Here is a 14507-nt window from a genome sequence, read left to right on the forward strand (position 1 = left end):
AAAAAGAAACTATAAAAACAAAGAAACTTATTTAAAAAAAAAAAAAATGGAGAAAGAATTTCTTTTGGGCTTTGAATTTCCCACATGCACGATAAAGGCAAGGCTGTGTATTCAGAAAAGAGAGTGAATCTGTTATCAGTGCATCTGTCTTCAGTAAAACAGCTGGGAGGAGAGGCTGGTCTCTTATTTATTCTTGATTCCTTCCCTCCACAAAACTATTGCCTTTTCCATAAATATATAAATTATCTATGTTCTTTGCTGGAGAGATTAAGTGGGCTGGGAACTCTGCCACCTCCCACCCTGCCCATTTATTGATATCAACTCTCAAAGCTGTAAATAAAATCCAGGGGAGAAAGTAAAAACTGCACAACAAAATCTAACATACTTTCTTGGCCTCCTACAACTGTGTCATATCTTTTGTCACTATTTTAAATTACCTCAATGTGACAAATCTAAAGCAAGTCCTTGCTATAGATTTAGGATAAATAGTTATGTAAAGACAAACTAAGTTTTTTTTTTTAACATAAAAAATGCTGTGGTATGTTCTATGCAACTACTGAATTTAACTCATATTTTCATTAGCTACAGTGTTATTAGCTGAAATCAGAACATTTCAGTCATTGCATGTATCACACCAGCAAGTCAGTCCCAAGCTGATTCCCTACACATTACCCACCCAACCTATTGATAAGACAAAGCAGAGTTCATTGCTTACTGCAGTAAGGGAAAGCACCACTTCTCAAAGCTTTGGCAGTGGGTTGGAGAAGGAAAGGCAGGGTCAGAATTTATTGAGAATCAAGTTTGATTTAAGCTGGGTCTTTCAAAGTGAGGGAGCTTGGTTAGGATTAGGTTAGGATCACAATACAACAGTCCAGGATTGGTGGAAACAGCGAAGTGAGGATTTTGAAGTGAGGGATTCATAGAATTATAGGGCATAAACTGTCTCTTGATATTTCCATTGAAGAGTTGATGAGTCTTTGGTCTTTTGAGAAGTTCCTGTAATGAATAATCAAACTATTTGCCTGGACAGGAGCCTCCCGGAAAAAGGAATTCATGCTAACGGAGACAGGAATAGCACAAGGGCATTTTCATGTGGACAGTAAGGTGTGATTTCAGTTCTCAGTATCCAAGCTGACTATAGGGTACATGGTTTCAGTTCTCCCGTCTACTCAGATAACAGATGAACTGAAGCATTTGAGTTTTTGTTTGCAGCTCTCTTTTCTTTGTAGCATTTTGACACAAGCCTTTTACATTTCAGCATTACTTTGCAATCTTTATTAGCTTATTAGCCTATTTCTCGTGTTAGGGAAAATTAAAACAGGAAAATTTTCCAGACAGATACCCACCAGCAGTCACCATGGGAACCCTGCAACAAATCCTGTAAACCCGGAGCGGGCAGCAGAGGGAAGCCGAATTCTATGCTTGATTATTTAAAACAGCAACCCATCATTCTGGGCAGTTCTTAAGAGGCGACTGATGAAATCATGGGTGCTGGGTACTTTCCAAGAGTTGAAAATCCTCTGAAGCAAGCAGGAAATTGCCATCTTTTAAAAGTTGCTGCTCTGTCTTCAGATCGTTTGTCTCCTTCCCTTTAAGTTGGAAGCAGGGAAATTGTGTGGGATCACTGGAAGCTCCATTTCAGATTCTTTCTTAACCCAGTTCCCACATAGGATATAAATTCCATCAGAAGCCTCTGGCTTCTGTTTTCTCTCCGACACATGTGGGTAGTCACAGTTTCAGCACAGGAGGGTGCTCTGGGGCAATGAGACATCCTTAGCTGAAGAGGCCATCTAGGGGTGAAGGACTGAGGATGGTTAACATTTGAAAGAAGTATGAACACTGTATTTACATTTAAATTAAAATGGAAACTTCTTATGCATTATGTTTCTGCAAGGTGTGTGTGGTGCATCTGCTGAGGTCTATTGTTTATTCATGCTGTAAATCCTTTGAAATGTGTTAAAATGCTTCCCACTCATTATAAAGCTCCTGCCACCCCTGGATTACGACTTTGATGTCACCAATCCTGCTTCAAAGGGTTCTTTCTGGGCTATTAATCACAGTTTAGCCTCTGAAGATATCGCCAGAGAAAACATTTGGACATCTTTCTGCTAGACTTGCTAAAAACTTTGAAATCTTGAGTGTCTCGCATAAGCACAAATTGCAGCACTTCCTTTCATTGACAACTTTTTATTTTGCTACAGAATCGAATGACATTGTAGGTAAAAATGCAAACAGGTCTCTTAATGCACTTGGTTTGGGAGGGGAGATGTCAGAGAGGAGGTGAAGGGTGGATGAGTGGTGAGGAGAGAAGAGTTTGAGCAGGCCGTTCAAACCCTTCGAAGATAAAAAGCAGAGGAATCAGAGTGGCCAAGAGATCGAGGTTCAAAGGGGAGTTGCCTTATCATTTTTTTCTCATCTTTCATTTGGTTTTTGACCATACAGAGCTCACAGCAGCAAATTAGTGAGATTCCCTGGTCTTCTCTTGCCTTCCACTCTGCTTTGAGACCTATGTGAACTGTTCTCAGCAAATAATAATAACGATAATTATAACAACCACCATCACCACCACCATCATCTTCATCAATGCTAGCTAAGATGAAGTGCGCACTTACCTTGTACCAGTCCATACTGACAGAGCTTTTCATGAATTATCCTGTTGATTGCCCGTAACAACTCTGAGAATTAGGTAATATTATCTTCATGTTATAGACAAGGAAACTGAGCTTCTGAGATGTTAATTAACTTGTTCAAGGTCATGCCCCTGACAAATGAAAAGACTGGTCAGCTCCCAGGATTCAGAGGCTGCTGCCAAGCTCTTTTTATCCTCTGGTCCCTGTGAGTGGCTGGGTTCCTCCCTGCATGCTGAGAGACCCATACAGCCAGATTTCCTCATCCATGTCTACGTATTAAGCCTTCACAACTTCTTGCCCAACCTCTCTTTCAGGGAAACTGCCAACATCTTTTTTCTTCTATGTCCGTCTTTTTCAATGACTAGCACTGCCCTAGTAGGAGACTTCTTTTTAAAATCGATAAACACATATAACCTGAAATCTACCCTCCTAACAAATTTTTAAGTGTACAGTACAGTATTGTTCACTATATGCACATTATTGTACAGCGGATCTCTAGAACTTTTTCATCTTGCATAACTGAAACCCTGTACCCATTGAAAGCACCTCCCCGCTTCCCTGTGTCCCCCAACCCCCAGCAACCAACATTCTGCTCTCTGCTTTTGTGAATTTGACTACTTTAGATACCACATGTAAGTGAAATCATGCAGCATTTGTCCTTCTGTGACTGGCTTATTTCACTTATCATAATGTCCTGCAGGTTCATCCATGTTGTCCCAAATGGCAGGATTTCCTTCTTTTTTAAGGCTGAATAAATATTCCATTGTATGTGTATACCACATTTTCTTTACCCATTCGTCCTTTGATGAATAGTTTGTTTCCACTGTTTGGCTATTGTGAATAATGCTGCAATGAACATGGGAATGCAAATATCTCTTCAAGATTCTGTTTTCAATTTTTTTGGATAAAACCCAGAAGTGGGATTGCTAGATCATATCTAGTTCTATTTTTAATTTTTTAAAGAACTTCCACACTGTTTTCTACCCGCAGTGCACAAGGGTTCCCTTTTCTCCAAATCCTCACCAACACTTGTTATTTTCTATTGTTGTTATTGTTGTTGCTTTTTATAATGACCACCCTAGCAGGCATGAGGAGATATCTCATTGTAGTTTTGATTTGCATTTCCCTCATTGTTAGTGATGGTGAGCATCTTTTTCCATACCTGTTGGCAATTTGTATGTAATCTTTGGAGAAATGTCTATTCAAGTCTTGGCCCATTTTTTTAATCAGGTTATTTTATTTTATATTTTGCTGTTGAGTTGTAGGGGTTCCCTATATATTTTAACCTCTTATTAGACATATGGTTTGCAAGTATTTTCTCACATTTGGTAGGTTGCCTTTTCCCTCTGTTGATGGTTTCCTTTGCTGCACAGAAGTTGTTAGTTTGATGTAGTCCCACTTCTCTATTTTTGCTTTTGTTGTTTGCACTTTTCGTGTCCTGTCCAAGAAATCATTGCCAAGAAAGATGTTATGAAGCTTTCCTTCTATGTTTTCTAGGAGTTTTATAGTTTCTGGTCTTACAAGTAAAGTCTTTAATCCATTTGAATTGGTTTTTGTATATTGTATAAGATAAAGGTCTATTTTCATTCTTTTGCATGTGGATATCTAGTTTCCCAACACCATTTGTCCTTTCCCCATTGTGTAGTCTTGGCACCCATGTCAAAGATCATTTGACCGTATATATGTGGGTTCATTTTTGAGCTCTCAATTCTGTTCCATTGGTCTGTATGTCTGTCCCTCTGCCAGTACCACACTGTTTTGATTACTGTAGCTTTATAATATATTTTGAAATCAGGAAGTGTGACACCTTCAGCTTTTGTCTTCCTTCTCAAGATTGTTTTGGCACTTTGGGGTCCTTTGAGGTTTCATATGAATTTTAGGATTTTTTTTCTATTTTTGCAAAAGATACCATTGGGATTTTGATGGAGATTGCATTGAATCTGTAGTTCTCTTTGGGTAGTATGGACATTTTAAAAATATTAAGCCTTCCAATTCATGAATAAGGTGAAGAGTAGCAGAATATACTACCCCCAAATCTGCCACTTTGGCATAAGGATTATTTTGAGCTGAATGCAATTGAGAAGAAGCAGATACAAGAAAAGCTCATTAGCCTTCCCCTATTTGCCTAAAAGCAGGATATAAATTTGTAAAGATGTCCCCCCTCTCTTCTCTACTGGGAAGGACAGAAGTTAACCAGAGATAACTCTAGACCCTTATCACCCAGAGACAGCTCCAGAGGAATCTATATAACAAACTTTACTAACTAACCTTTAACTTAACGTTAGCTTCCGTGTATGATTACCTTCCTACAATTTACTGCCCGTAGAAATTCAAAGTTCTTTTCCTTGGTCTTGTCACTTCTTTACAATTGTATTGTTCTTCTTTTGTTAAGATGCTATATAAGCCCAGGTTCTAACTGCCCCTTTGAGTTACTCACCACTGAGTACTCCCATGTGTATCTGTGATGCATAGGTTAATAAACTTGCATTTGTTTTTCACTTGTTAATCTTTCTTTTCTCAGTTCAATTTGAAGGGCTCCAGCCAGTGAACCTAAGATGGATAAAGGAAAAATATTTATTTCCTCCCCTACAACAGGATGTCTTTCCATTTATTTGTGTCCTCTTTAATTTCTTTCAGGAATGTTTTGTAGTTTTCAGTGTACAAGTCTTTTGCCTCCATTAACTTTATTTCTGAGTATTTTATTCTTTTTGGTGCTATTGTAAATGGGATTGTTTTCTTAATTTCCTTTTTAAATTTTCGTTGTTAGTGTATAGAAATATAACTGATTTTTGTCTGTTGATTTTATATCAGCTACTTTGCTAAAATCATTTATTAGTTCTAAGAGGTTTTTTTGTGAGATCCTTAGAATTTTCCACATGTAAGATCATGAGACCTGTGGACAGATAATTTTACTTTTTCCTTTCAGATTTAGATGCCTTTTATTTCTTTTTCTTGCCTAATCGCTCTAACTAGGACTGCCAGTACTATGTTGAATAGAAGTGGTGAGAGTAAGAATCCTTGCCTTGTTCCTGATCTTAGAGGAAAAACTTTCAGTTTTTCACCATTGAGCATGTTAGTTGTGAGGTTTTCATATATATGGCATTTTTATGTTGTGGTAATTTCCTTCTATTTCTAGTTTATTGAGTGAATTTTTTTTGTTTTTATTTTGCTTATGATACTAATATAAATTCTATTATATGAGAAATTATTTGCAAATAATTTATAAATAATTATTATTATTTTAAATAATTTATATCATGGAAGTTTCAAAATTTTCCAAATTTTTCAAATTCAGATCAGATCATTTGGAAAATTCAGAAAAATACAAGGGCACAAGGTAAAAATTACTCATGATCCTATTCTTTAACATTTCCTTCAATTTAACTGTTTTGTCTTTTTTGCTCAGGTAACTTGGCCCAAACAAGAGCCAGGATAACAGCAGCCTCAAGATCTTTGCCTCCACATTTCAGTGCTGGGAGAGCCAAGGTGAGTAGCAGGTTTGTGCTGAAAGTAATGTGGTCTACTGGGTACTCCTGCCTTGGGGATGATCCTGGCATGGGCAACATTAGTTCCCTTTATCTGGCCCACTACCTGGGCAATCTGGAAAAGAGATTCAAGGCATTTAGGAATCAGGGATTAGGAAATTTGAAAGAACATCATGGAATCCTTGTAAATCCTGTGTTGGGGAGGAAAAACTTTTCCTCTGCCCTCTTAAGTTCCGTAGTTGGAGTCCTATGAATTAAACTCAAACTGACAGATTAGCAAGAGAAAAAACAGATTTGAATCATATATGTACAAGAGTTCACAAAAAAAGTCCTTCAAAGGGGCCACTAGAACATGGGGCTTATCTACCATCTTAGTAGAGGATAAAGAGGAGGAGAAGGATACTTCCAGGAGAACAAATGGCCTTTGGGAAAAATAAGTGGTCCTGTAGGAGAATAGATGGGAAGTAGTATAGTTTTGTGATAATGTCTGTTTTGGTAATTCCTTATCCCCGTGCTGACTTCTTGTCTCTGGTGATAGGAGTCAGTCTTCCCTGGTTGTGAAACTGCTAGGGAGGGCATTTATGACAATTGAATTCTTTTGGGAAGCTCTGTTTTTAGGCACCTAAGAGGAGTTCAGAAAAAGCTACTTCTTGCAACTGTTGATTCTCAAATGTCTTCAGCTCAAAATAATTCCTATGCCACTGTGGCATATTTTGGACCCCTTCACCTGATTCCCAGAAAGACTGCTTAAGATACAAAACAATGACACTTGAAAATAAAGTCCATCTAGGAAGAAATAGAGCATTTTTCATTGAGGCTGTCACTGTCCTACAGAGGACAATAGCAGGAACCAAATGGAGTCAGCAGGGAGGACAGAAACCAAACCCTTTCCTGTCATTCCACTTTACCCTCTGAAAAATGAGCGGTGCGCTTGTCTGTGCAAGGGGCTGTTAGGAGGGTTAATAAATATCCTGCTGAAAATATTTTTAACTGTTCCATCCTTCCAGCTAATGTTTAGCAAGGATCTCAAGGACTGGATGGTTAATGTCCATCACATATACTAACACAAAAAACAATTATCTTGAAGGTGATGGAGTAATAAAATAAACAGGTCACATCTCTGAATTTTCTTATCGTTTTGTTTACATTGAATATTAAATAATTTATTTAGTAAAGAATAAGCAATTCTGCCACACATAATACTATTGAATATTATCCAAAAGTTGATACAGATGTACATATCTATACTTATTTCCTCTGAGAATAAAAGACTTACTTTCACATAACAGTGACTCAGATGGTTTTTGTTATCAATAATTTTTATACCCAAATTGATATTTCAATCTGGTGTAATCCTCTACTTTTCAACGTTCTAAGTTTGTGGCAAGCTAGCAGAACTATTTAACATGGGTTACATGGGCCCCTAGAAGAGATTTGCATAGGAGTTTCAGTGGTTCTGAGTGCCTTTTGATATTACATGTGAAATTTTGTTTGTGTTAAATACAGTTGATTTTCATTATTCATGAACGTTATGTTCTATAAAGTCACTATGAACACTGAATGAGCAGATACTGAAGCATGCTCCTAGCGGAAATGCATGGTTAGGTTCCTGCAATCTTCTGGTCACAACATTTTTGTCAACTGATTAATATATAACCTTGTTTTATATGTGTTCCTATTTAAAGACACCTTATTTAACTTGTATTTCTTACAAATAATTAATTATGTGCAGTATTTGTTTATATAAAACAACATTTCAATTACAGTATTTATGTCATCCAACTGGTCCACAGCACTATAACTCATACCTGAACAAAGCTTATCTAACAAATGTATGTTCTCCAATAGGCACATCATAGCCTTCTTGCACTTAGGAACACTAGACAGACTTCAACACTATGCTTGTGGGCTATTTTAAACAGTGAAATCACCAGCCAAAAGCACAAAAGTGCAAAAAATGTGGCGCTTAAATAGACCTCGAAATAGACATTTGTTTACAGCATGAGAGGTGAAACGAGAAGGCAGACTGTCACCTTGTTCAACCTCAGCTGGAAATACGTGCATCAGGTGACTCAAATGTTTCACCATTCTGCATGTCTGCAAATGTGAAAGCACTGCAAGTATTGATTTTGAGGTTACAAATAAATTTTAGCTAGCAGGCAAATTCACAAATATAGAATCCACAAATAATGAGGATCAACTGTATATATGTGTTTTGGAGTCATTGGTTTCCACCAGATTCTAAAAGGGATCATGATGCAAAAAGATGAAAGACTCTGTGTAATATTCTCTGTCATCCATATTCCCCTCCTTTCCTCAATTAGATTTTTTGACTACTGGACTCTGCCAGGAGTAGTTCCCCTGCTTTCCACACTCAGAACACCAGTGCAGTGTTACTTCCCTTCCTGCACTGTCTGCAATTGTTCAGGTCCTGCCTATGTGAAAAGTGTGCCCTCTAGTGTATGATGTGTATTTCCATCAGTGTACAGTCATGCGTTGCTTGATGGAGATGCATTCTGAAAAATGCATCATTAGACAATTTCATAGTTATGTGAACATCATAAAGTGTACTTACATAAACCTAGATGGTATAGCCCACTACACACCTAGGCTATAAGGTACTAATCTTATGGGAACACTGTTGTATATGCAGCCTGTTGCTGACCGAAGCATCATTATGAGGTGCATAACTATAATAATAATGTATATAGGTGAGACGAAAATGACTAGAGATTTGTTTTCACTTGGAAGGGAGGTGAGTTAAAAGTTATAATTAAGGCATTGAAGAATATGAAGGGTAGCAACAGCAATAAAAAAAACCTCCACCAGTTCCTCTCTGCCTTATCTAAGATAAAATAACAGAGGTGGCCTTATAGGAAGCTGGCACCCAACACATTCAGCACTGCTCACCTGGCTGGGTGTCAGTGCGAGTCTTGCTTTCCCATTCAGAACTATGGAGGCTTTTGAGAGGAGTGACGCTGTAGGGATTTTTTCCTTAAGGTATGGATGGATCACTTGATAGCAGTAAAAATTTTTGACAAAAGGCCTGTCAAGAAGATAAATATAAGCACTTCTGATGTTTCAGGATGCAAATAGTGGGCACTTACTGAGACCAGGAAAAAATCTTTCACTTTTTTCTTTTATTGCTGAACTCTAGCTGGTTTATGAGACTTTTTGGAGTCTATATCTTTATCCTAGAGTAAATTTAGTTGACAGATGAGGCAAATCTTTTTAATAAGATCATGCTTTCAGACTGATTTTATAAGTTGTATCAAACTGCACAGAAAAGCAGTATATAATTTTTATCAGGGAAGCTTTTGGAATCAGACAGAACTGGGTTCAGATCTGGGCACGGCCAATTATTAGCTGCAAGACTCTGGGAAATATACTTAAAACCTCTAAGCTGTAATTTCCTCATATGTAGAATGGGAATAATAGTACTTACCTCATAGGGTTGTTTTGAGAATTCAATGACATAATGTAGGCAAAGTGTTTAACACAGTGATTTCACATTGTAAATAATGTTTTATTACTAACATTTTGATAACCATCTAAAATGCCATGTGTGGAGTCCATGTGTGTACAGAAGCTTGCTCATTTCCTTGGGGTCTGTACCACAATTTGTAAAGCTTACTCATGACTACTTTGAAGGCTAACCAGTACCTCTTACAAGGAATCACACAGACATTTGGCATGTAGGCAGAAAGCAACGCTTGCTCAGCTCCAGTTGATGTATATTGTTGCATAAATTGGTGTTGTAGGAGGAAGGTATACTGGGTTAGACAGACAGTGGTTTTATCCAGAATATCTGTTCTACTGATCATTTTGAAATTAGATTCATTGGGAGTATTTTCTCTGACAATAAATAAAAAGATCTCCTTGATGTGTTGCCTGGGTGCTAGTACTCACCTTCTGCTGTTGAAGATAGCTCTTCATCCTTGATATCAATCATTAAACTAAAACTAAATCCAGCACAGTAATGATGAAAGGGGAACTGACGTTACTTCCTGCATGTGTGCAAGGCACTAGTTTTTGTTAACCACTTTTACTGATGAGGAAAGCAGAGGCTTTGAAAAGTTAAATAAGAAGTCCAAGGGAGGCTGGCCCTGTGGCTGAGTGGTTAACATTCCGAATGCTCTACTTTGGCGGCCCGGATTCGCAGCTTTAGATCCTGTGTGCCAACCTTCTCCACTCATCGGCCATGCTGTGGAGGCATCCCACTTACAAAATAGAAGCTTCGTAATGGATATTAGCTAAGGGTGAAACTTCCTCACCAAAAAAATAACAAGTACAAGACCACAGCTGGTAAGTGGGATCTCCAGAATTTGAACCAGGTGTGTCTGATTCTAAAACTCCATGGTCTTCTTTTCTAGTCTTGTTTCCTCCTATCTAATGTAAAAACTTGAAAGATACTTTGGAGAAGACTGTTTTTTTTCTTGTGAAATCCATACCTTTGGGAAGAGGTGTTTGCTAGATGATGCCCCTAATAGAATCTACTTTCTGGATTGTTTCTGAGACTTTTTTTTTTAATTAAATGAGGCTACTATTAACTAAATTAGCCCTGCAAGACAAACTCTTAGGTTAGACAACAACCTTCTCATCTCTTCTGGTTTTGATTTTTTGGAGTTCTTTGGAGTTCATGGTAGGCCTGGTGCAGAGGTCTCCTAGTTTGACGGGCCAAGAGAGTCAACTTCTGGATCTGTTTTAGATCCACTCTGTATTCAGAAGAACCTTGTGACTAAACAAAAATTCAAGAGACCCTTGACCAACCCAAGACCTTTCCAAATTCTTAAATTAGAAAATACCCTGATAGTGTATTATTTATTCTTTAAAATACAGCACCAAATCTGTGTAGGTGATGGCTGCAGACAAGTATTAACATTTCCATGTTGTATATAACACAGAACAGGTTTTTACTTAGTTCCTATAGTTGCTCTGCATGTGAGTACAAAGACAGAACTTAAAAGTCATGCTGGGTGGTTAGACAGGGGAGCCCACCAGCCTTATAACTTTTAGAGTGCAAATTCTATATTTTTCTAGTTTGCTGCAGGAGACGGGTACTGATCTTGAAAATAATACATATTATATTATTTAAGTTGTGTCTCAGCAGAATTGATATACATCAAGGATTTTCTGATTACTAAACTGTTACATTCTCAAATGCAAGAGTTCATTGTATGTTTTGAGGGAAACTAACAGGTAAATTCTACTACTAAGAAAAAGACGATGAGCTTTTCACCTGCCCTTTCACAGTGTGAGCCTGAGGGACTGGTACTCACTGGCTAATTTGAATAAAAAGGGAGGGAAATTAAGGAGGAAAAGCAAGGTTCAAAGCAAGATGTGGTTCTTCAGGGAGGATCTCTGAAGGAAAGGAAGTTGTGGGGAAATTCCTAAAAGGGGTGTGTGTGTGTGTGTGTGTGTATGAAATTCAAGTATGTGTGGGGGAATAAGGAGAAAAAAAGTTTAAGCAAACTCAGAATTTGCAGTCCGGCTAAAGGCACACCCTAGCCAAAATCTTTCCTTTGGTCCTGATTAGCTTGCCCCAAACCTCACCAGCTCTGGGCTCTGTCCTCCAAGCAGGGCTACAACGGGGAAAGAAACCTTCAGTGTGGTCCTGGCAGATTGACGATGGGGAGAGTGCAGTGCGATCTCTGCAGGAGGGGAAGGGATGTTGTGTTTGTTTTTCTCTTTTCTTTATTAGAGCAGCCTTCCTTTTAAACATAGAGCTTTGATTTCCTCCTTTCTCATTAAAAAAATAAAAAAATAAAACCTACATGCAGTTGGACCACTGCTTCCGCTGCATACAAATGAATTGATAGCTTTGGGAATGCATCCAATATGCAGCCCAGAAGAAGACTGTGCTGCCCCTGACATCGCTTCCCTCAGAGATATCCTCATATTCCTACTTACTATTTAGGTTGCTTTTCTGGTTTTTGAAAACTTAACTCTCCGTTTATTCCCCTTTTTAAATAAACCTGTTTTTTTAATCCAAGCAAATTGAAGCATTTGCTTCCATTTTGCACACAGCCTCCTAACTACCCCTCGAGGAAAGTCTCATTATTTGTCCCCCTCCCTATGCCCCTGTCCCTTCTAGCACCCACTTTTGTTGAACAAGGCTGCAGACATCCTCACGCCACGGGGAGGTGGCTGCCTAGATAGCAGTCCACCAAGCGGAACACACGTGCTGACAGCAGCATCTTCCAGTTCAAACATTCCTGCTCCATACCCATGCCACCTGTTCAGAGCAGATGGGAGGCTGCCATGGTGGAGGCCAGTGCTGAAGTGCCACTCATGCACTCGGCAAACCAAATAGATTCGTGTGTACAGGAACAGGGTTTTTGTTGTTGAGGTGCAATAACAAAACACAGGTTGCTTGTAATTGATTCCTACAATTGTTTTCATTCATAAATTCCTTCCAGTCAGCCCAGGTGGTTCAGACAGATGATTGGGAACGGGTGTATCCCAAGTTCCTGTCTCCAGTGACCATCTGGGAACTGTAGGGAACAGGAGGGGTGGGGCAGCATCAGGGTCTGATGGCAGGAAAGTGACCGGAGCTCATCTAATTCCGTGTGGTTCAACCTGGCCTTTGGGCCCATGTCTTTATAATCACCTAGCCTCTTGGGTCATTGCCCAGTTTTCTTTTAAGAAATACTTTGGTCTCATGTGACATTATTGGAGAACTTAGTAGGGGCTCATTAGAATATGGAGAAGTATAGAAATAATACTGATGAAGGTTTATACTAAGACCATATGGTACTTTGCAGAGTGTGGTTATTGTCAAGTGAGTAGAATGGTACAAATTTTCTTTTTCTTTTATGTGTTTTAAAAATTTCTCCCCACAGTTTATATGTCTTTACAACTTCTGCCCATAGTATGCACAATTGTGTCCTAAATATCAAGGTCCCTCAGATATTTGACCAAATAGCCTTTCAAATTCTGGAAAAGCCGGAAAATGAATTGCTTATATCTTCAAACCACTTCCCTCTGCCCATGCTCCAGGTGGACACTCTGGAGGTGATACGGCATCCAGAAGAAACGACCAACATGAAGAGGCAGACCATGGCTTCTTACTTCCGGGTATGGAGTCTTCTTGATCTCTATTCTGCCTACTTCCAGAAAGGACTTGCCAGCTCTTCCTAGGAGAAGTCCAGATATAATAAAGTCATTGAAACAAGAGCAAAGCACAAGAGTCAGTTAAGAAAGCGTGGAGGTGTGGGGAGAGAAACGTTATAGTAGGGAACCTGTCTCTGAGTACAATGTTCTCTGATCTCAGAAAGATCAGATGAAATCCCAAGTGTCTACAGAGGGCCCTCTCTGCCGCTGGTGCACAGCCCTGTCCATTGAATGTGCTGATTCTGTTAGAGTTTGAGCTGCTTCTTGGCCTTAAAGCTACCGGAGTCAGCTACTTTTCCTGCATATTTACTGAAAAATAAAGTAGTTAGTAAAATTCCAGAAGGTGGATTATCAAGTTCAGGTCCTGAGACAATCTGTCTTAGCTTTGACTTTATTTTCCAGATCAAATTGACCCATTGCAAGACACATTTTCCTGACCCTAATTATTTCCCATCTCTACTGCCGCAATTTCTGATATTTCATTTGGTAAAATGACTCCTTTGAGTAAAAACATTGTCTGTGGAATGGTTCTGTTAAATGCACATTATTAGGAAAGATAAGACACAAATGCTTTGTACCAATTTACACAGATTTGTTTATCTTCAGGCTATAAAGCATTGGGGTTGGAAACCCCTTAGAGATCCTGTACCACTGGGAACTAAGGTCCAGGCAGCTTCATGTTGGAGATGCCAAAGATGGAACTACTGATCTCAGGGACAACAAAGTAAAGTTGTAAGGCGAGGTCGCCGTGAGAAGGGGCTTGGTAGGGATGGGAGGTCAGGTGGATTGTGAGCTAGAATTGCCAGGCAGGCTAAAGGGCAGGACCTGAGAGCCAGCATCATAGATAGAAGGCTCCATGGAAAGCCAAGAAGTCTGACCTAGCCAACCGTGCTTCAGAGGCAGGCTAGACTTGGGCTCAGAGGGTATGAATTGCAGAGGTCCAGAGGCCTTCAAGTGCAGCGCTCCATCCATGCAGTGATTCCTGCTACAGCTTCTCTGGCAGGTGGATATTCAGCCCCTGCTTCGTCACTTCTGTGGTTGACATTTCTAACTGCCATTTACTTCTTATCTTGAGATCCATTCTCATCCTGTCCCCTTTAGTGGCTGTATCCTCCTAATGAGTAGGGGGGTGTGTGTGTGTGTGTTTGTGTGTGTGTCCCATGGGATTTGGAGGCTCTGATGGACTCTGTGAAGTCATCCTCAAGATCCTAGAGTCCCTCTTTCAGTAAAAGAAGCCTCCAGCATATAGTTTTTCAGAAAAATATCCATGACAACCTAG

At 39.2% G+C, this 14507-nt stretch overlaps 1 protein-coding gene across 1 annotated transcript in view; it reads left to right on the forward strand.

Annotated features, from left to right (window-relative positions):
* Window positions 1-14507, forward strand: part of MYO3B (myosin IIIB) — a 397478-nt gene that overhangs the window by 222684 nt on the left and 160287 nt on the right. The window contains exons 23-24 of the mRNA XM_046659858.1: window positions 6037-6116; window positions 13115-13192. Of these exons, the coding sequence (XP_046515814.1) occupies window positions 6037-6116; window positions 13115-13192 (158 nt within the window). The remainder of the gene's footprint in view (window positions 1-6036; window positions 6117-13114; window positions 13193-14507) is intronic.

This window comes from Equus quagga, chromosome 4 (assembly GCF_021613505.1).
Source record: "Equus quagga isolate Etosha38 chromosome 4, UCLA_HA_Equagga_1.0, whole genome shotgun sequence".
NCBI classification, from domain to species: domain Eukaryota; kingdom Metazoa; phylum Chordata; class Mammalia; order Perissodactyla; family Equidae; genus Equus; species Equus quagga.